Source organism: Tiliqua scincoides, chromosome 4, assembly GCF_035046505.1.
Source record: "Tiliqua scincoides isolate rTilSci1 chromosome 4, rTilSci1.hap2, whole genome shotgun sequence".
Taxonomy (NCBI): Eukaryota; Metazoa; Chordata; class Lepidosauria; order Squamata; family Scincidae; genus Tiliqua; species Tiliqua scincoides.
Window position 1 is genome coordinate 36,561,655 of NC_089824.1, and position 23,189 is coordinate 36,584,843.

The 23,189-nt window shown below is 44.2% G+C and overlaps 1 protein-coding gene across 1 annotated transcript; it reads right to left on the reverse strand.

Annotated features, from left to right (window-relative positions):
• Positions 1–716: 716 nt before the first annotated feature.
• PI15 (peptidase inhibitor 15) lies at positions 717–22,905 on the reverse strand. Its single transcript, XM_066626304.1, has 5 exons — positions 22,633–22,905; positions 3,703–3,821; positions 2,469–2,601; positions 2,238–2,353; positions 717–852 (listed from the first exon to the last, which is right to left on the reverse strand). Exons 1-5 carry the CDS (start codon positions 22,903–22,905, stop codon positions 717–719), a joined length of 777 nt encoding a protein of 258 aa, XP_066482401.1.
• Between the last annotated feature and the right edge of the window lie 284 nt (positions 22,906–23,189).

Below are 23,189 nucleotides of genomic sequence, written 5' to 3' on the forward strand. Positions count from 1 at the left end.
CCAATGCAAGGGAACCTGCATGACATCAGTAGGGTCAGCTGACTTGCTATACATTATCCTAGGAATAGCTAAAGCCTCAGGAAACACTTTTATTACTACAATGCCATTGTTTTGTTTATTCTGAACAACAGATACACAAAGAAATAACCCCCAGATGGTACTGTTCTACTGGACCAATTTCTGTTGGTTAAACTACATGTTTTGTATATAGAGGATCAGGTACCATTATTTTTCTTTTTTTTTCTTTTTTTCTTTTTTTTGCCAGAAGACAAAATAGAGCTCCTAACAAGTTGTTCCAGTACAGTGCCAAATTCTCATTCAGTTCCCATCTCTGTTAAGACAGAGTGTTTTAATTTAAAGTACTGTAACTAATTTCCATTGGCTTCTAAGGAACTACAGTTGAATCACCTTAAATTCAAGTACCCCAGCTTAGCTTTTTTTTAAATCAGTCTATTATCTGTGTATTTTTTCTTTTGATAAATTTAATATGTATATCAGTGGTTTCTAATGGTGATTTTATCAGTTCAGCAGGGGTAGGTGGATTTATGCTACATCTTGAAAACTAATTTTTCAAACAACTACACAAATGCATTACTACTATTATTATTATCATTATTACAATATAAATATATACATATAATATGTGCAAAATTCAATATACAAGATTTTGTTACACAATCACTTGACTAGAACAATTATTAGGCTGTCGCATTATCTTACTTAAACCAGTACAAGTAGTTTGATGTCACCCCTGGAAAGCAAAGATTGTCAGTGCAAGATCCTCCATAACTGGGAGGGCAAGAGGAACATGGAACCCCTACTTTATATGGTGCTTCTCCGATCCAGTTCCCCCTGAGAATAAAACAAAAAAAAGTGATGACATACTTAAAATAATTATTTGTCAGATCATATGGTATGACTTTTTAATTTATGTTAATAGGACTGTGTCTATGCCATGATTCACCGTAAGATAAATACAGAATATTTGGTTCTGGGTGCAGAATTTAGCTTCATCAAATGGTAAATTTGTTTTTTGAGAACATCGTTTCCAGCCCTTAAGGCTGCCAGATAACTGAAAATGAGTGGGGAAAGCCTGGTGTGATTTCAGAATTCAGTCAACACTACAATTTTATACATGTTTATTCAGAAGTCTCACTGTGTTCAATGGGGCTCATTGTCAGGTGTGCACAGGCTGGTCCTGGTATTGCCAATTACCTTGCCGTTGTTCTTGCTTTACGACAGGGGTCTCCAAACCCTGGCCTGGGGGCCAGATGCAGCTCGCAGCGAGCTTCTATTCAGCCCATGGCCAGCCTCTTGTCCCCTGAAAGCCTCTGGCACACCTGGCCAAACATGATTGGAGCTGTGCTCTGGCTGCATCTGGAGGGTGTTCTAAGGGCCAGAGAGGTTGAATGAATGAGCCCATTCATTCATTTACTCACTCAACTAAGTTCCATCTCTAATTTATTTATATAAACTTTATATTTAAATTTTTTTCTGGCCCTCTACACCGTGCCAGATATTTGATGTGGCCCTCTGGCCAAAAAGTTTGGAGACCCCTGCTTTAAGAGATTACTTAAAAATCTTCTTTTTACAATTCGCTAGAACAGGAACTTGATGAGCAGGCAAGCAGAAGGAGAGACCACAAAAAGGGAGGGACGCATAGAGGGAGAGACGCATAGAGGGAGAGACCACAAAAAGGAGAGACTGGGCATGGCCAACAGATATGCCAAGCTCAGGGGAGAGCCAATGGGCACCATTTCAAAATCCATACATTCAGTACATGTATGCTGGGGCAATATTTGCACAGCCTTCCTGAAGGAGGGGTGATGTAGCTTAATGGTGCAGCACATTCTCTACATGCAGAAGGTTCTGGTTCAATTCCTCATATTTTCTGAATATCCTGAAGAAAGATATCAGGAAGCAGGTGCTTGCCAGTCATAAGAGTGAGATAGTGAGATGAACCAATAGTCTGATTCAGTATAAGGCAGCTTTCTTTATATGTCCAGCATAATCTTACTGATATTTGACAGATATGTTAACTTCCCTGATGCACTATTGCAGAGATATGGATGCAAATTGTGAAGCAAAAACAATGCAAGCAGCATTTGTCAAGGTACATGGCAGATAACCTAAACAGGGCCCATAGCTGGATGAAAGGCGAACAGGGTAGCTCAAAACGATGCCCTGCGTTCTGATACAGTACATGACTAAATGGGAATGAAAAGAGAACTACTTACTTAGGGGCGTAGTTGCATACCAAGTAAACAGCTCGTCGCCAAACAGACCCCCAGACATTCATGTTGTGGCAAGTGTGGATTGCACAGCCTATTCGATTGGAAGTGGCCCAAACCATCTGCAGGAATGATAATACATATTCTTTTGTTAAAATCCTTTGTGAAAGGAAAACTGTCATAAAGAGCACGGCTTTGAACTAAAGCATGATATAGGAAGAACTGAACTCTTTTAACCTGGGTATAATGCGTGCACATGGGCCCATAGCATCTCATAGGACACCTTGGAGTGCAGTCCTGAGGATAAGGGAAGGCATAGTCTTTCACTTCATCATACCATGGCTTTATCAGCTGCAGAATGGACCGATATCTACATAAAATGAAAATCAGAAAGAGGGCAACATTGTAATGTTCAACATTAGTGAGCTGCATAAGACACGCATTATGAAACTGCATCAAATGTGCCCAGATTCTGTTTTGACTGAAGTTTGATCAGAGCCAATTAAGGGCAAGTAGTTACATAGTTAATGAACTCAGACCGATGCTGTCACAGGGAATGGCACAAAAAGAGCCTTACTGAATCAGGTCAATCTAAGTCCTGCATTCTATAGTTGGCAACCTTCAGTCTCGAGAGACTATGGTATAAGCCTACAGCACCGGTTATTCCCAGGCGGTCTCCCATCCAAGTACTAACCAAGCCTGACCCTGCTTAGCTTCCAGGATCAGATGAGATCGGGCATGTGCAGGGTAACAGTTGCTATTTCCAAATATATTGCTCTCGGAAGCTGCCAAGCAAGACGTGTTTAAACAGCCCTCTCCCACCATTGTTTCCCTACAAATGGTATTCTGAGACACACTGCCTCTGAACCTGGAAGTCACGTATAGCCTTCACAAATAGTATCCATTGATGGATATATCCTCCAAGAGAAGGCAGGCCAAACATGATTGATGTTAGCAAATCAGCTGACATTGCATTTGAATCCCATCCTTCTCCAAACTGCAATATAGCCTCACAACCACCCTGTGGGGTGCATGAGGTGAGAGACAATGACTCAGGTACACACAAGGGTGAACTGGCCCCTTTCAGAGACATACACAGCCTTTATTGTGACTGTGTGAGAGAGAAGGAAACCTAGAATATATGTCACTGTGCTGTGTTATATTTCATGTGCCAATACAGAAAGATCTTCCTTTACCAAAACACAATGTCACCATGTTGTTGGGTCAGACTACTGTGATGATCCAGAGCCAAGCATGTGCTCGAAACAGGCTTCTCAGCTCAGCTCATTTAAACAGAAAAGGATGTTCTCTGCCCACACCCTGTTGCACATGTGATGCTAAGGCATCGCCTCAGTGAAGGAGGATGCCTTTGTTGGGAGGTGTTTCACATGGGTAACGGAAGTGACTTTGCCCTCAAATAATGTTTGTGTCAGGGCAAAGGTCTGAAAACTTTGCTAATATTTTACTCTACCTTCCAGTTCTTACAGACAGATTCTGTCCCAAGAATCTCAATAAGTATGAAGGGCCGTGGTCCCAAATGCAGGTTGCTGCCCATGCTTCTGCAGACTTGGCTAGATTATCATCCCACACCTGAAAAAAATACAAATTATTTACTGAACATTTCAAAGGAAAGGTTTTCTAAAATATAATCTATACCAGGGGTGCTCAAACTTTCAACTTTAGGGATGCTGGATCTTTAACAAGTGTATAGAAGAGAGAATTGCAGCAGGTGCAACTTGTCATCCCACAGATGACAAGCTACACCTGCTGAAATTCTCGCTTCTATACAGGTCCAGCATCCCTAAAGTTGAAAGTTTGAGCACCCCTGATCTATACAGAATTAAACATAAGAGAGTTGTGATTACTGCTGTATAGGGTATAGCAGCACTAGAACCCTTCCCTCTACCTCAAACCTACTTACAGCCTGATCCTATCCCCCACCATTGGCACCAACACAGTCATGCTGGTGGAGCATTTGTGACATCCATTGGTGGAGGGAGGGCAGCGATCCGGAGGCCTGCCAGAGGAAATAAAAAATAGTTTCTGCTTACCTCAGTGTAGGCCTCCTAGTGGTCTATGGGTCGATAGCCATAGACCATTAATGGCCTTACAGCCCAATCCTGAGCCCAATCCAAAAGGTCGGCGCTAAAGTAAAGGCGCTCGTATAGGGCGCGCAGCCCTGCACGAGTGCCTTCGATCCTGCAGAACTCAGCTCCGCGGATCTGCCTCTCTCCCTCCCCCTGACATGCCTCCCCCCTCCCTGGAACGGCTCCCCCACGCCCCTGGCCACGCCCCACCTCCCGTTCTGCAGCCCAGCGGTCCAGGAGACTGCCACGCGCTAGCCCAACGCAGCGGACCTCAGGATTGGGCTCTTAGTTTGCTTCTGCCAAGTATGCTGTTTCAAGCATGATTGACTGACCAAACAATAAAATTGTATAAAAACATGTGATGTATGTTTTTTTATGAATCTTTTGATGTTTTAGGTCAGCAAAAAGCTTAATCTTTGAACAACTGGAATTTCCCACATCCAACTCATCCATCCAACTGCAGGCCTGGCTCCTATGCCGCCTGGGGCCAGGACCACAAAATTCCACCCCCCGCCCATGCTGCCCCACCCCACCAGGTATGTCTGGACACCATCTGAAGGCAAGAGAGGCCATACATGGCTTCCCTGGCCCCCAGAATGCTCTCTGAGGCCTCCGCATGACCTCCTGAGGCCTCTGGAAGACCTTAAACTGTCACTTCCAGTTTTCAAACAAGAAGTGACCTTTTTACGCCCTCCAGAGGCCTCAGAAGGCCCCAGCCTTCTGGGGGCCAGGAGACCAACCATGGACCTCAAAAGGCCTTGGGAAGGCCTGGAAAGATCCGTTAAAAAAGGCAGTGGGGGCGGGGGTCATGGTGGTGCCCCTGGGTGGTGCCCAAGAGCATTTGCCCCCGGACCTCCCCCCAGTATGCCAAAGCATTCATTTCTCTAGTGACCAGCTCAACCTCACAGCCCAATCCTGTTCCCTACCATTCCACAGCATGCAGCTGTGCCAATGGAACATATGCTGAATGCTATGGGAGGTGAGGGTGATCAGATGGCCAGTGAGAAGTAAGATGTTGGAAAATTGTGGATAGGATCCAACATGTGCTTTTGCTACCATTAACCACGCCTTGCAGCCTGATTCCTGCCCTTTCCCCCTCGCAGCTGCCAACCACCCACATACCACTCACAGCTTGCCCCATCACCACCTTACTTGCTCCAGCATGGCCTAGGTGGGCCTTTGGCAAGCGCAGCGTGTTGCCAGTTGTTTCCACTTTGTGCTCAGTATGCCATTTATAGCAGCGCCACACCATTTATGTCAGCAAAACATGGGTTTTGCTGTCTTAAACGATGGATAGGATTGGGCCGTAAGTTTTATAACCTGCACAAGGGTGGCACAAGTGTTACCCGTGTGTTACTTAATCTCCCTGTCAACATCCTAAGTAGTTTTGCGCCAGCAGGCTAGGTACACCTCCCCTTCATACCCTTCCAGCTCACAGCTATGTAACTAGAACCTTATTCTGAGGCTCTGGACACTCCCTTCTGTCCAGTTTACCCCACCTCTATATTTTAGCCTTTGCCCTTTTGCACACTCTTAAGCCTTGAACCCTATAGCGACTCCATCTTTCCTGGTAAAAGCTGCACACTGCATGTGTATAGCATCTTCCTCAGTGCCCTCTTGCTTTCCCCTCTCATGTGTGTTTTAAGCAGCATCAATTAGCTAGTTGGACAGTATATAATTATTGGCAGCTGAGTTTTGTTGCTATCTTCCCCACTCCCTCTTGTTGCAATAATTCCTCTGAATAAACTTGTTGCTGTTGGGCTTCTAGTTCCACTTGTTCGCTTCCTTTAACTGTGGTACCAATCTGGAGACAAAGCCAGATGTCACACAGTCAGAGGGACATTATTAACCTTTTAGAATGATGCTGTTGGATTCTGGAAGATTTTACTTCACTGAACTAATTCACTTAAAGGAGGGCATTTTGCTACACTGAGGAGGCATTGTCACATCAGCGCATTAGAGATTCTTGACATGTACAGTGACACATTTTTGCACCACAGATTTGGAAAACTGACGAGGAGACCAGCTGTCTTGGATCTGAAACTGGCTTTAATACAAGAACTGTACATTCAACAAAGTCCTGTCACATGATTCAGGTAGAAAAACATTTTTTGGCCATCAATATTGTGGGTCATTTTTTTTTTAAAGGATACCTTCAGCAGATTCAACCTTCACCATATTTGGCCAAGATGTTAATACAGAGAAAATCAATTTTCTCTCTGTATAGTTTTTAGCCATGGCTGGAAATTGCCTCCTCAATTTTTTTCAACACACATTGAGTGATGAAAACATATGATCTCATTGGAATGCAGAGACAGCTTTGGCCAGCATTCAGCATTGGTTGAGGCTATGAGATCACCTGAATTTCTTAGCAATGCCTTAACAATTGAAAGTGATTCTTCTGCAACCAAGAACCACCTGTTCACAATATAATTTAATATACTATAAAAAACCAATTTGTACCAAGTAATTACCAAAACAGTTGTCTTTGCCTATGTGCAAAGACAGGGCTGGGAAAAAGACAATATCAGCGGCAGTGGTGCATGTTGATATTCTATCCCCCTTCCCAGCCTCAATCTCCCCACATAGGTGCATGCAGACATGCACCAGCTACAGAGCTGGCACAGGTCCTAATAGACATAGAGGGCCAGTGTGGGGCTTAGCCTGAGGCAAGGGAACAAAGGTGGAGGCCTCCCAAGGTCAAAACTCCCCCATGGGATTCAACAGGTGCTACATCACCATGTGAGAAGTTGCGTAGGATTAGGCTTCCCATTGTTTTTTAAACCAACACATTTTAAACCTAGAAGCAGTATTTTTGTGAGAGACCCAACCCAGGCAAACTCTTTTTTCCTTCCCAGGAAAACAGCCTCCAGGCCATCCTGGACTGAGCTATCCAGGACAGGAAACCTCCCAAGCATAATTGGAAGTCTCTGATTCCCAAATTTTGCACTCAGCTCTGGAACCCTGACAGTTACATTTGCAAGCATCGAATACCTGGAACTCTCTGAACAACACTGATCCCACTACACCTCCTTCTTAAGTGCCCACTTGGACTAGAATACAGGTCCCCTTTGGATCCATCCCCCAGATCTATCCCCTGGATATTGTTTGTTTGTTTACAGTATTTTTATCCTGCCTCGGATCGAAGGCAGATCGGTTTGTACAACACCATTAATCTATGCCTAGTTCACAAAAAAAACCTAGCTGCATTGATTTGGGGAAGCAGATCACTTATAAGATTTTCTACTATTGTTAAAATTGCATATGGAACATGTACATTTGATCAAACCACTTCAAGAGAGCTGGAAAGAAGCACTTAGACCAGGGGTGTCCAAAGTTTTTGGCTGGAGGGCCACATCATCTCTCTGACACTGTGTTGGGGGCCGGGGAAAAAAAGAATTAATTTACATTTAAAATTTGAATAAATTTGCATAAGTTTACATAAATGAATTTATTAAAGATGAACTTATATGAATGAATGAAGGTCTTGCAATAGGCCTTGCACAAAGCAAGACTGGCCTTTCCTTTGCTGCCTCTGCTGCATCACAGACATGAAACAGCAAGCAGTGGAGGGAGCCGTCATCCCATAACTCATGCGAGAGGTCAGACAGTCGCTCTCACGCTGAGAGCAGTTGCGTTGGGCCATTGCAGGCTCCAACAAATCTCTGGAGTGCCAGAGGCTCATTGGAGACTGGGGGCTCCCTGAGGGCCACATTGAGAAGCCTTGAGGGCTGCATGTGGCCCCAGGGCCGGGGTTTGGGCACCCCTGACTTAGACAAAGCCATTTGTAACAGGCCATCTTTATAGTCCAGGAAAGCATATGCTTTGTACTAAGAAGAGATCCTGTCCAATGTCTATTTGTCTTTTAAACTGTTCTGTGATCTTTCATTATTAACACATTTCCTGGCTTGATTTTTTTTTCATTCTCAGTAATAATTTTAGCTCATCTTGGGTGAGTTGTGGCAGAGAGAAATTCCATGTGGATTGTATCACTGGGGATGGACAATAAAAAATGTGAAGCTATCTACACATTCTAAGATTTCAGCAAACTATTAAAAGCATCATAGGGACTTGGCTGGGTTTTTTTTTTTCAAAAAATATAGCCACACGCACACAGACATGCATGCATATCTTACACATCAAGGGAGTTATATGCTCTTGAGGTCTACATTAATATTCCACTAACGGATCATTTTTTGTAAATGAGAAAGTCTGGTCAAAAGGAAACAAAATGATGTTAAGAACCTATGACCCCCTTATGCTTCTTGGCTAACAAGGGTTGCTTCTGATACTGCACTTCCTTTCTTGCATATCAGAAACATAAACAGAGATGCACCCCAGAAATGGCCAAAGAGAGATGTCTTTGTAATCTCAGAACGGTGTGTAGAAAGGCATCTGAAAAGAAAATCTCAGGATCTCTGCAAGACATGCATATCATATTAACATCTGGTAATTCTAATTTTATGGATACATGTGTCTTCAATCAGTTTCTGGCTGCTTTTGTGCATATGTTTTTAAGCCACAAGAGAAGTGAAATACTGAAAGGAGCTCTGATGCTGGATTTCTTCTGGTGGATTCGTGGCTTGTGGTCCACCGATGCAGAGAAAAGACAATGCAAGGGCTTTAGTTACTGTGTCTGCCACAGCACTTCCCCTGATGAAGTGGCAAGTCACTTTTTAAACTGTACAGTAATATGTCTCATTGGCAGTGGGTACTGCTGCAGTGAAAAAATCCAGAAAAGCTTTTGACTCCAAACATGTTTCTCTTTTCCACTCACACATCTTTTCTTCAGATCATGTCCCATCATTTTTATTACACCAATCAACAGCTGGTGGAAAACCCAAAATAAATTCAGGATGCATGACACTAAGAAAGGTTTTGCAGGTTTTGTGTCTATAATATCTTCCTTATGATTTAAAAAACTTTTTTGTTGCTAGTTTCTGGGAAAATATGGGAAATATCAACATCTCCCTTCACTTGTGTCTGAAGGACAAGTCAAACAAACATGGTGGCTCTGGCACAAAAAAATCCCAGCTTCACATATACACTGATGGGCTCTGAGCTGTCAGTCGATGACAAATCAGGAAAGAGATCTTGGGGACATGGTGGACACAGCTTGGAGGAAATGTTGACCCAGGATACAGCTGCTGCAAAGAAGGGAAATGCTACTTACAGGTCGAGCATCTCTAATCCAAAACTCCAAAATCCAAGATGCTCCACAATCCAAAACTTGGACCACCCTGTGGGGGCTGGTCCCGCCTCAATACCCCAAACAGAGCGGAGCTTGCTTTCCTGTGCTCAGCTGAGCAAAACAGCACATCAGTCTAACAAAGGAAAAGGCGGAAGGGCAGTGCATACTGCAAAGTTGAAACTGGAGCCAAAGTTGGAGCCACAGTCCGCTGTCGCTGCTTCTGCTACAACAACTACTCTTACCACCTTTACCTGTGCCTGAAGCTCAACAGGCTCACAGCCTTGCTAGAATAGGATTGACTGAACCTATCCAATCTGTAACCTGTTGAAATAGCCTCCATCTTAGAGATGTCCCATAGTAGACTAGCATGCAGATCTTCAGATGGACAAAAGCAGTGTTCACAAAGCCTTTAGGACAGCCGTTTTCTCGGGTTGTTCTTCCTGCTGGACGCATCCTGCTGTTGGATCCAATCCTATGCATACCTACTGAGAAGCAAGTCCCATTATAGTAAACGGGGCTTATTCCCAATTAAGTGTGGATAAATTTCAGCACTATTGAGTTAACAACTTCCTGTTGTGTTCTTTTTTTTTTTAATTGTGGCTCTATGTTGATTTTTTAAAATTAACTTTTGTATTCTTGATTATAAATTTCGATCACTTGTTTATAGATAGAGGTCTTTGAAAACAGTGTTATTTACCTTACTCAGAAGTAAGCCCATTGTGTTCAGTAATAGACTTGGGCTACAATCCTATCTTACTCATTGGAAACAAACAACTCTTGACACTCAAGACATAATCCTATGTCTTGGATCCATATGCCACACTTTTATCATGTGAGGAATTCAGCCTTATCTAAGTTATGGGTATTCTGCTGTTCAGAATAAGAAAACTGTCAATATTGCTTATTTAGTTGTTTGCATTTATCTCCCACAGCTGTGAACTCCAGTGGGTAGGCACTGCCTCACCTGCCTCCCCACCCACCGCACGTCCTTGAAGCATCCTATGCAACACCATCCATTCTTATGCTTCCCATCAGTTGCTGTCTTATCAGAATGTTATTTCACAACACATCTATAAGTAGCACCTTCTAGATTTCCCCCCCCCCCCCCAAAAAAAAGAAGAGGCTGTTTGGGTAGTATCTATAAGCTCAGTCCTATCAACCTCCACACTGAAGCATGCAGCTGTGCCATAGGTACAAGCTGCCTACGATGGGGGAGAGGGTTCGATCAGGAAGCCTAAGTGAGATAAGAAATTTTATTTTCCTTTACCTCCTCATAGACCTATTCTTCATTTATCTCCTGATGGCCTATGAGTCTTCTTGTACTGACACCAGCTATATAGCTGGCATAAGACCAAGGAGAGAAATGGAGAGGGAACAGTCAAAAAAAGAAGGGATGAGATTATGGCGCATGCCGGTGCCACCAGTATCCATGTCGTCCCTTCCCAGTCTACCCAATGTTCTCTTGCTCCCCTTCCATGCCATGGCCCACCACTGCCAACTTACCAAGGTTGATACAGCCCAGGGTCCGCAGTGGCATGGCTCTGGAGCTGCAGCTGGTTTGCCAAGGCTTGGACTGGCCTGGCTGCAGTGTTCCTGAGCACTTCGAAACAGTGGAATGCTTCTCCTGCTGTTGCAGTTGGGAGACAGAATTGTGCCTTCAGAGAAGGCTTCAGTTCTGACCTTCCTGTGCAAAACAGCTGAATATGTGCCCTATTATTGCAATACTTGTCAGTGCAGGAATCATCATGACCATAGGAGAACTTATGCAGAAAAGCTGCACAGACCATAGCTCAGAATCATCTTCAGTTCTGCTGCACTCCCCCCCCCCCTTTACTAACAATGTCCTTTCTGAATAATAACTTCAAGTGACTGATTCCACCTACACTGTACAAAACTGTTTGCTGGGGAAGTGGAATTGTCTTACACTGCTGTAATAAAAAAATTATTAAGGTGGCTTCAAAATCTTATATTACAGTTCCACAACAGTCCTTGCACTCAGGTCTGCCTCCAGCACAGGTGTTTACATAACCAGGCTACCTTGGACAGATTTTGAACTCCCTGCATCCTGATTTCAGTACATATTATTCCACTAAGCAACCCCTACTATAAAAAGATATATCTGTAATCAGAGATCAACTGCAGCACTGTGGGGGTGAGCAGGTGCCCAAATCATTTGCTTATTTATTTTGACATCTAGAGAAACAGTTCAGGAGATAAATGGGAGTCCCATTGGAAAATTGAAGAGCTGGAATTATGCTAAATGACAGCAACTGTTATCCTGCACATGCCCGATCTTGTCTGATATCGGAAGCTAAGCAGGGTCAGGCCTGGTTAGTACTTGGATGGGAGACTGCCTGGGAATACCGGGTGCTGTAGGCTTATACCATAGTCTTTTGAGACTGAAGGTTGCCAACCATGCTAAATGAGAATGGAAATTAACTGAACAATCCTTGAGTAGAAGCAAGAGTAAAAATATAGTTTCCTTGTCTTAACACCAGAACCAGGGAACAATCACTAAAATTGAGTGTTGGGAAAGTTAGGACAGACAAAAGAAAATATTTCTTTACCCAGCATGTAATTGGACTGCGGAACATTGTGCCACAGGATGTGGTGATGGCATCTAGCCTGGATGCCTTTAAAAGGGGATTGGACAAACTTCTGAAGGAAAAGTCCATCACAGGTTACAAGCCGTGATGGGTATGTGTAACCTCCTGATTTTAGAAGTAGGCTCCCTCAGAAAGGCAGCTAGCGTGCCTGTATGGGCACGCTAGCAATGATTGCCAGGCTTATCCCCCTATCAGCTGGCAGCAGGGCTTTACTGCCAGCTGATTAGCTGGCTGGCCCTGGGAGGCGGGACGACTGAGCCTGATCTAGCGCGCAGGCACTAAACCCGGCTCAGTTCCGTTCCTCAGACTGGCTATGGAGCGCGTTTGGGTCTGCAAGATATCACTTACTGTCCTGGTCACTGGCGGTAGAAGTGCGGGGTGGGTAGACAGAAGACATTCTCCGGCGTCCAATCTAAGCCAGCAAGGGCAGGGGTGAACCAGAACCGCTCTTTGGATGCTTGTCCGGCTCGAGGAGGCAGGCTGGCTAGCCCCTGGTCTGAATTTTGGGGCCTTGCAGGGGTGACCTGAAGGCAGAGTAGTTTGGCTGGCTTACCCTCTTTGGGCGACAGTGAAAGGCGGGCTTAATAACAATTGAGCTACGCCTGGAGTTGGGTGGACGCCCTATGAGACTGGGGGACGTAGACGGCTAGGCCGTTTCCCCCATTTAGAACCCTGCACTTAGTTTGGGTATTGTTTTCTATTTTGCCTTGTTGCGCTTGTTGTAAGTTAATAAAGTGGCCCATTTAATCCCATACCTGTTGTCGGCTGTATTTATTGGGGAATGCATGGTAATGCCAGATGCAAGGGAGGGTACCAGGCTACAGGTCTCTTGTTATCTTGTGTGCTCCCTGAGGCACCTGGTGGGCCACTGTGAGATACAGGAAGCTGAAATAGATGGGCCTTTGGCCTGATCCAGTGGGGCTTTTCTTTATGTGCTTATGTTATTTTACAAAGGTGGTTAGTTGTGAATAATCAATCCTGCAGAAGATTCACATTCATACTTCGGGGCAGTTTGATCATATAGATTGGCTCAAACTGTAGAGATACAAACAACTAATTGTGCAGTTGCCACTTAGACATATTCCTTCTTTTCCTGGAGAACAGGCCACAGATCGGTGTGGTCTGCTAGCAAGGAAATCAATATTTGTGTATTATTAGATCTGTAATATAGTAACTGTAAGACAGCTGTGGTCCAATCCTATGGGCCTGTTTCGCAGGGGTATCTCCAGATATGCCAGCACAAGGAGGGCCCCCCTGTTATAGCAGACCCTCTGCCAGTAGTTGCTGCATGGCTACCAGTGCACCAGCGATAAAACCGCATACCTCCAGCAGCGTGGCACAGACTGACTGCCAGTGGGGTTCTAATAGTGGAGGGGCATTGATAGGGGTGAATTGAGGCAGATTGGGGTGCAGCAATCGTGTAGTGCAGGGGTGCTCAATAGGTGGATCGCGATCTACCGGTAGATCGCGAGGCAAAATGAGTAGATCGCGGAGTGCCAACCCCCCCCTTCAGGTGCCTCTGGGAGGAAACGCCGGGAGTAAGGCCCATTGTACTCAATGGGGCTTACTCCCAGGTAAGTGTGGCTAGGATTGCAGCCTCACAGCCTAATCCTAGGCATGTCTACTCAGGAGTAAGTCCTGTTATACTCAGTGGGGCTCAAGGTACACCAACATACATTGTACACATAAATGTTATATGTTATGATGGCGCGAACATTGTAAAAAAAACTCTGGTAGATCTCCGGGCCTTGCTGGGTTTCAAAGTAGCTCTCGAGCCAAAAAAGTGTGAGCACCCCTGGTGTAGTGCAAAGTTTTGCCAGAAGAAGAGCTGGCTTAGATCTAAGGAGTCCCATTGGGGACACTTCAGTGGCTGGCACAAAAGAAAGTCCTTTGTCTCCCACCCCTCTCACCTGGCTTGTTTCCCAGACGGTGCATTAGTTGCTGCAGCCAATGCATGGTGCATGTTTACACCAATCTCCTTGGTTCGTGTTGGTCATAAAAATCTACTGTCACTCAATAAGGTGGATGGCCATGATTCAGTCATATATTGCCAGTGATTGAAGACTCAACACACCAACATTGTTAGCAACTTTGCAGTAGGTCAGATCCTGTCCACCTAGTGTTGTATAGCATTGGTAGTCTAAAGATTGCCTGTGAACAGAGATCTTCAAAATGTGCATTTTTCTTTACAATGTTTCAGAGTTCTTTTTATCTACAGAAAATTTACTACAAGACTGATCCAACGCAGTTCTGTAGTAGGCCTGTCCTTTTCAGGAAGTCTTGCCATACAATGCTGTTTTATGATCTTTCAGCACAGCTTATTTGTAGGCAAGAACAATGTGTTCCTCACTACTACATGTGACCTCGGGTATTAGCAGCTATCAGTTAGATCACTTCCAAAGTATGTTGGGAGATCCAGTGTCATTTGCAAGAAATAGCTCATAGTGAAGCATGGAAATGCTATAATGAAATTAAAGTTTCATTAAGAGTTTTGTAAAATGCCAAGAAACACAGAGGGTGACACGGGGTGGGGTAGACATGTAATAGTTACTAATTGAACTGTAGCAACTTATCCAAGGATACGGTCCAGCAATCGAATACTAGAGGCCAGGCCAATGGCCATATGGAGGAACCTTCCCACAGAGAGGAATACTTGTGGAATTCCTCCCTATGGAATTCTGCCAGATACAGGCCTGTCTTATTTTAAATAAGCCTGGAAAGACATTTGTGCTCTGCCAAATTTTTGATTGCGGGTGGTCATTTTTAATTGTTCTGCTACTGGATTATGTTGATGTGTCAATGCAGAGATGGCCAACCTTTCAACTTTGGGGCTCCTGAACCTTTAACAATTGTGTAGAGGAGGGAATTACAGCAGGTGTAGCTTATCATCTCACAGAGATTCCCCCCTCTACACAATTGTTAAAGGTCCAGGAGCCCTAAAGTTGAAAGGTTGGCTAACCCTCTGTTAATGTAATGAGCTTTATTGCTGGATTTATTGATAACACAGGCCAACACACATTTTGCTTCCTTAAATGTTACACCAATTCCTGGGTATATTTGGGGTGCTGATTCCAAAAATGGCATCCATTTTGCCCTATCACGTCTAGTTTTGGAGACATGGCATAGCCTCTTTAGTGAATGGTTCAAGCAGCTTCCTCATGAGGAAGCCTACACCATGGCTTCCTCATGAGGAAGCTGCTTGAACCATTCACTAATGAGGCTATACAATATCTCCAAAAGTGGATTGGACAGGGCAAAACGGATGCCATTTTTGGAATCGGCACCCCATTCATATCAAACCACCATAAAGTTTGGGAAAAACTTTTCTGACCCTCAATTTTGTAGGCCTGTATAAGTGTTTTAGAGCAGTTTTTCCTCAACCAGTGGTGCAGGTACCACTAGTAGGACTTGAGGTGGTGTCTGGTGGTACTCATGGGACCCCTGGACACCTCTCGCCTGACAGCGAGACCAGAAACGTGACACAACAAACAGCTGTAGGAGGCTCAGCTTGGCAGGCAGAGCTCCAAAGTGTGCTTATTTGTGCTCGACAAAGCCCTCCCGTCCACCCTGAGGCTCCTACTGGTGCTTGTCACATCACATCTGACCTCTCAACCCTGAAGTAAATGGCAATGATGTCATCGCCAGACTACCAGTGGTACTTTGAATAGGTGGCAAATGTGATGTGGTACAACGGAGGACAAACGTTGAGAAACAGTTTTAGAGTACAGTCCTTTCCCCCTTCCCTCCTCACTGGCGCAGCCACATCAAAACAGCTGCTATCCAGCGGGGAGGGGCAGATCGGGAGGTTTCAGCAGGGAAAGGTAGATCCCCTTACCTCTAAAGCCTCCCCTAAGCCTCCCAACTCCCAATTGGTGTCCTTGAACCTGCGCTAGTGATTTCACTAGGGCCAGTTCAAGAAGCGAAAGGGCACAGGGAGGCATGGAAGTGCAGGGTAGGATCCGGCGCATGCAGTCACTGCCAGATCCAACCCCTCCTGCAACCTTCTGCCCAGTTTCACCCTCACCTCCCCTGTTCTGCGCCCCATCCCCTCTTGCGCTTGCGATGGTTTACCTGCTCCTGTGGGCAGCAAGAGCTCTGGTAATGTGGGCAATGTGACAAGTTTTTAGCAATGGCCAGCAGTGGAACGCATATTCCACTGTTACGTGAAAATCCCCTTTTTCCTTTTAAGTTGTGATTTTATATCTGGTTATGTTATTATGGAGGCCAAACTTCCCATACAGGCCACAAAAGGAGTCAAGTCAAGCTCATGGTGACAACATCCCCCTCCCGAAGGTAAACAAGTCCGGAAGAGCAAATCATTTGTTTAACCCAATCACTGTGTCTCCTAATCCAAGCACTGGTTATGCAAACACATTAAACTTCTCACAGGCCAAACTTCCAAAAATCCCTGGTCAAGCTATAACACAACTTCTAACTCTCTAGGCTGGAATAGTAAATCGTTGCTTAAGTGTCTCCTATTGTTGTATTGTTAACTCAATCACTGCTTATTGTGTAAGTTCCCCTAGCTAGGAAGCCAACCATTAGACCCATTGAATTTCACTGATAAGGGACATCCTGACCCCAAACACCCTGGTGGGTGGCAGTTTCCCCCAGCTCAGCGCCCAGCCCATCTCGGTCACAAAAAAAAATCCTTCTTAAGAGAGGGCTTTGCCTCATGCTCGCTCTCTCTGGGCTCCCCTCCTCCAAGGACACATCTATGTTGTGAGGGTCCTCCATAGGACTCTGAATCCCCCATCCAACTGCTTTTCAGGACAGGTAACTATATGTGTCTGGAACTCTTTCCCTTCATACTTTCCCACCTATTTCTCCCCTTCTCTCCCCATCTTTAGTTAGCAACGGGGTTTAGCAGACCAGGGACCCCTAAAATCCTTCCCTACAAATTTCCCTTTTCCTAATTTCCTCAGATGCACCAAATACATGTCACATGCAACCACCATAAGCTAGGTACACTTTTCAAGTACTAGAACCAAGAAATGTGCATTATGTTTTCCTCTGTGCTTTTGTAATAAAAATCTAATCTTGTATTAAAAAGTTATCTGTCTCTTAGTCTCCTCCTTAAGCAAAAAAGGGAATTTCTCTGCATTACGCCGTCTTGTTAACTAGCCTGCGATCCTGAAGTTCCAAAAAGGGTAGTATACTAATTCCCCTAAACAAAACAGCCCCTTTTGGTAACACCACTGCTAGTCAGAGTCTATAGGATTGGGCTGTGAATTGACAGTTTTAAGTATATAATTTTTGTAATCTTGTTGTAATTTTTGTTTTGAACCGGACAGGTCTGCTTGAGTGTGCCACGGAATGGCAAAAGTCAATATAGAAAAAAGATACATAAGTGCTTCAAAAAGGTTTAATGTGTCTGGCCTGAAGAGTCACACAAGCTTAAGATGTTAAGTCTCTGCTTCCAGGGCCACATCATTTCCAAACCAACATCTTGGTTTTCATCCAGCCTATTAAATCACCAACATTCATGCCGTATTATTCAGATTTAAAATTATTGGCACTCTTAATGGAACTCTATAGCATCTGCTCCTGATGGCAGTGGAACATGACTTCAACATCAATGTGCCATTTGCTAACTTCCTACTTGTAGGCTTCCCAGAAACATCAAGTAGGTCACTGTGGGAAACAGGTTTCTCAACCACATAGGCTTCTGGTGTGATCTAGCTCTCCTTATGTTCTTATGCGATGCTACATAACATGATTTAAAGCTGCCAAAATTCTTAGGAGTCTTCAAGTGCAATCCTAAGGTGGACTTGGGCTGGTGCAAGTCCCTTGTACTGGCCCAGGAGGGTCACAGACATGCCATAAAGTCAGGGAGGTCGGCACAGGCAGTTATGTCGACCTGCCGTGCCAGATCCAGCCCTAGTGGGGTAAGTTTGCATCAGCCAAGCTCAGCCGATGCAGGGGTATGGAGAGGTTGTGTGGGGAGGGTGGGGGAGGAGGTGGGAGTCAGGCGTTCCCTGGGGAAGATGAGCAGGGAGCTGGAGATGGGAACAGGATCTGGCAGTTTCACCGGATCCTGACCTCGTTCCTGGGTGGTGCAGAGCAGCTCCTGGCCACTCTGTTCTACTTGGATCTGCGCCACCTCATCAGGTGGCGCAGATCCAAGTAGACCCATTGGGCTGCTGCAGTGCAACACAGGGTAAGGGGAAAGGTCTCTCCTTGCCTCAGGCTGCACTGCTTTCAGCCCCAAACTTAGGCTGGATGCAGTGCATGCCCACTGGGCATTGCCAAAAGATGTGGGCAAGTGGGCAAGTTAGTATTGGGCTGCCCATCTCTTAAAATTTATGTTGGGGCATAGTCTTTTTTCCCTACCTCTGAGTTTTCAATCCAAAATCAGTCAGTGTTACTGATAGGGAAAGGTCCTTCTTGTACAAAAAGAAAAGCATAGCCTCAATTCTTGAGTGAAATGTTGGGAAGTGCTGAACATATGTATATATGGAGGTCAGGCAATATATATATTGCAAGGCCTGCAAGAATGCTCTTCAAAGTGAGCTGTCCAAATTATATTCCTGTCAAAAGAACTGCCATCAACCCCCTTCTGTTTTGATGAACTTCCTTCTCCTATGCTCGTCAGCAATCTGTGGTCATCTAAAATGCTTCTGTGACTTTAAGACAAATATTATTCTTGTGTAACAAAACAATGGCTCCTTGAAAGCGATGTGAATTCTTTACTCAGTAGGTAACAGAATTTCTGCTTATCCAGTCTTTTTGTAACATTAAAATGCATTCACTGAAAACTGCAATGAAATCAAAGTTATATGTGGCTGCTGTAGAACATTGTAATTTATCTCCAGAGGGGTTGACTGGCAGGCTCACATTACTGGCAGGTGCTCCAGAATGTGCATTGGCTTCCTACAGCATTGCAGTAACCACTTAAAGATGCTGATCATCACAACCCATAAAGCTCTAAATAACCTGAATGCCACATATCTTGGAAGTTAACTCTTTCCCTTAACTTTGTAACTATCTCAAAGATCAAATGAGTGCCTTGTCAGTTATAAAACCTGCTGTGCAACAAGCTTGAACAATAAGGACATGCAGAGAGGGGTAGACATTAGGTCTCAGAAGTTATGAAACTTACCCAGGAGTTTCACCAAAACCCTAGAGAAGAGGAAGCTGCAACAGATAGGCCTTTAGATGGAACATCCTTTGAGGTGAATGGTTTAATAGTGCAGTAAAAGAGCTTAAGGCCCAGTGTACATGTTCATTCTGTGGCATGGTTGCACAAAAGTGTGGCTATGGCTGAAACAAGTGCAAAAGCAGTAACTGCTGCTCTCAGACTGCAGCACCTGTATATGGAGACTTAATGAAAAAGTAGTGCCAAATTTAGATTCTTTAAGACAAGGGTGACTGTATCAGGTACTGACTGGGGGCCTGCACCATCAGAAGGCCCATCCAGTTGGGCTGATTGCTGAACTCTCAGTGCTGGTATTAGGGGTAGTACACAGTGCACCATCAGGGAGTAGGTGGGGGCACCATGGGAGGCCCAGTGCAGGGCTTTACTCCAAAGCCCCCAATCAGTGCTAGTACCAGGTTGCCCTGGATCTTTGGCACAGGATCCCCTATGTTACCCCCCCCATCCCCTGATGTTGCATTGGGTTCTACCACTATCACCAGTAATGAGAGTTCAGGTATTGTTTCAGCAAGGTGGACCTTCTGGTGGGCATGACTCTTAAGCAATTCTGCACCTAGCCTATCCCCAACTTTGCTCCCAACCACCTGGTATCAGCACTGCTGTAAGGTATAAGTGGAGCTCAGAATCTGGTTGTATAAATGATTCTTCATACTGGAATCAGGCACTCTGAGAAATGCCTAAATCTTCACTAGATTTGTGCCTAAGACTGACATGTATCAAAAAAAAAGCTCTTCTGTATCCATTGGCCCCCTATTGTTCTGTGTAAGTCAAGAGTTCTTAGTGAGTTGCAACCTTGGAAATGGGTCACAGTGTTCAATAAAATATTGTTATGCATGTGAACTGCCTATCCACTTGGTGCATTCCTGCCTGCATTGCCCCTCTACCTTTCCTGTGCCATGTGGATGACTCTGAGAGCATCCCACTTCTGGGTGAGGCAAGTGGAAAGGGAGAACCATTGGCCAGTTACCATTGGTTTACATTGGCCAGTCTACTGTGAGCCAGTGTGACTGGGGTGGGTCACATAAATTTAGGTATTATTTGGGGGGAGGGTTGAGGTAACATAAAGTTTGATATTTAACCCTACCATAAAGCTTCATTTTTCTGCTGTGTTAAATTGTTGACAATGTGGTGAGACGAGGTTCATCTCATGCACATGTCCTGATCCTGTAGGTTCCTGGGAAATGTTTGGCCAGAAGTGGTCAACTAAATTAATTGCTAAGAGGTCTTTTTTGTCCTTTGGAATTCACAAAGTTCATACTGGCGATATTCCAAGAGTGTGGGCACTGACTGGCTCCCAGGGCAAGCATGCCTTAGTTCCGGTGGGCTGCACTGATTGCCAAGTGTCTGGTACTAAAAGCATGGAAAGCAAAGGAAACCCAAACCTAGACAGTGGACATGGTAAACTGGGCTTCTAAGGAACAGTTTGCTTATAAAAGAAGGCAAGTCGTACAAACATTTGAAAAAAAAAAATTCTGGAATCCATTTTTAGAATACTCTGACTAAGCACTGACTTCTGGCATACCTGCTCAGCAACTACAGATCCAGGTTGAAGGGGGATTTCTTTGGAAAAAGCCTTTGTGAAACCCATTCCTTGCTGATACTGCTATTGCCCACTTGGCTCAACTTTCTTTGCCTGGGTCCAACCCCTGCTGCCACGCAGAAGGAATGGCTGGGGCAGCTGGTGCCCCTTCACCCCTTGTGTATTATTGCCCAGTATTATTGCCCTTGTGTATTCTCTCCAGTATTATTGCCACTTGTGAGTTAGCTAGTAGTGGGGGCAAAAGAGGAGCTGCTATACCCTAAGCCAGCTGCCATAAAGTGGGCAAAAGATGTGAAAAAGTTTCTCATATTAACATAGTAATATTATGCACTAAATTAACATATTTGGAGGCACATTAGGAGAGGAACTATTCTGACAATAAACAATGTGTAAGAAAAGTCAAAGGTCTTGTGGCACAGTCTCACTAATGTGCATGAGCTTTCATTGACAATAACCCACTGTATTGGGTTGAGGTACAATAGAGGTACAAAGCTGAATACAGTATTAACAAGTGAGACTTACAGCCCAAGCCTATGCATGTCTACTCAGAAGTAAGCCCCACTGAGTTCAGTGAGGCTTCCTCCCAGGAAAGTGTGCATAGGACTGCAGCCTTAACTACTACAAACCTACACTGGCTTTATAGGAGTTAACTGTCAAGATTTCTCCCTGCAAAGAATCTTGGGAACTGTAGTGTGTTGAAAGAGATGAGAATTCATTACTGATCTAGAACACTTCTCACAGAACTATAGTTCCCATGGTTCTCTGGGGAGGAACAACTGTTAAAGTAGTTTAAGCCTGCAGGGAATAAAGTGCTTCACAGAGGCAATGAAAGATATCAGAGGCAAAAAAAAAACTCAGATCCTGATAGCTGAACTTTTTGAAGAAAATAAGGAAAGGATAATCTTAAAATTTGCTAAAGCCTTACAGCACAAAATGTAAACAATTGATGATGTACTGATACATGAGTATGAGCAGGTCACCCATAATCCTTATTCAAATCCTGAAAAATGTTGCCAAATTTATTAATGATTTTCAGTCCCATAGTGGCAAGATATCACATGCACAGGAAGAGTAAAATGTTTCTCCACTAATTTCTGCATATTACTTTTGTTTATTTTTACATCACCATCAAAGTGCGTTACACTCTACAGTGATTTAAATAAAATGACAGATCCCTGCTCCCAAGGAGCTTACAATCTACATTTTGACAGGCAGCAGAAAGAGGAGTTATCAGATGGAGACATGGCTAGCAGGGAAAGAATACATGTAAGTTCAGTTCCATATGCTTGGGCCCAGCTTTAGGAGAGGGTGAGGACAGGGAAGAAACCATCCTTGTTAACCCATCCTCAGTTCTCTTTAAGTCTGCATTAAAGAAGTACTTGAGACCAAGCTTCAAATATGAAAGTTTAACAATTTTTTAAACATTGCATCTATTTATGTATATTTCAACAATAGAATACTTTTGCTGACCCCAATCTTTTTATTCTATATAGTATTGATGCAAAAACTTACCTACATTCAGAATACGTACATTTCAAAATAGGGCTGTGATATAGTGGCATGACAACTTTTGCCACAGACCTGTGTCATAAATGGAGGAAGGGAGAAAAGAACCATGCCGGAAAGAGGGCGTGCACTAGTGGCCAGTTCCTCAGCACATGCAAAACTATTACAGTGGTTTCAAAAGTCATTCATTGCCCCAGCTAACTTACAAAATAAATTGCATAGTTCAGAAATATGAAGCCCCAGATTCATATTTTTATTTCCATGCTAGAAGTTTTACACTTCAGTCTGGTAGAGAATTGCCTGCTTAGTGCTTACCATATATTCCATGTTGGATGCAGGTGGGAAGACTTTGCCTCTGACTTGATTGTGATAATCCAGAATGGCAATCATGTCATTCTGTGAAATGTATCTTTTCCTCCTGGTTTTGGGGAGATTAGCAGAATCCAGATGAGCTTTCAAGGTTGTTTCAACATCAGTATAATTATTGGTTGACAGGAAGAGATCAGTGGAATCGGGTAACTCTACTGCACTTGTTTCACAGAAAATGGAAATTAATAGGGCACCACTGATTGCAGAAATTACTGTCATGTTGGAACCAGGGAAGAGAAACCTCAGTTTTAAACCAGGAGGGTAAAGATCTGTGGATGAAAAGGGGTTAAAAATGTGACTGGGATCAAACTGAATCTCTTTCAATCTCAGATCATCTTTCCCTTTCCCCTAGCAGCTCCCACAAGGTGATTAATACTGTATATGCATGAAAGTCCCAAATATATTTTCAGAGAGTTAAAACTCCACTTTGTCTCAAGTAGCATAGCAATTGGGCACACAGATTGCACTCTTAACATACAGGCTGGCCATCTTAGGAAAGAACA

Bases quoted from the DNA above. Each gene is read 5' to 3' on its own strand.
- PI15 (XM_066626304.1), bottom strand. From the start codon at position 22,905: ATGACAGTAATTTCTGCAATCAGTGGTGCCCTATTAATTTCCATTTTC. The intron at 3,822-22,632 runs GTAAGCACTAAG...TATTTTTTTCAG, and splicing joins CATCCAACATGGAATATATG to GTGTGGGATGATAATCTAGC. The intron at 2,602-3,702 runs GTAGAGTAAAAT...CATTTTATGTAG, and splicing joins CTGTCTGTAAGAACTGGAAG to ATATCGGTCCATTCTGCAGC.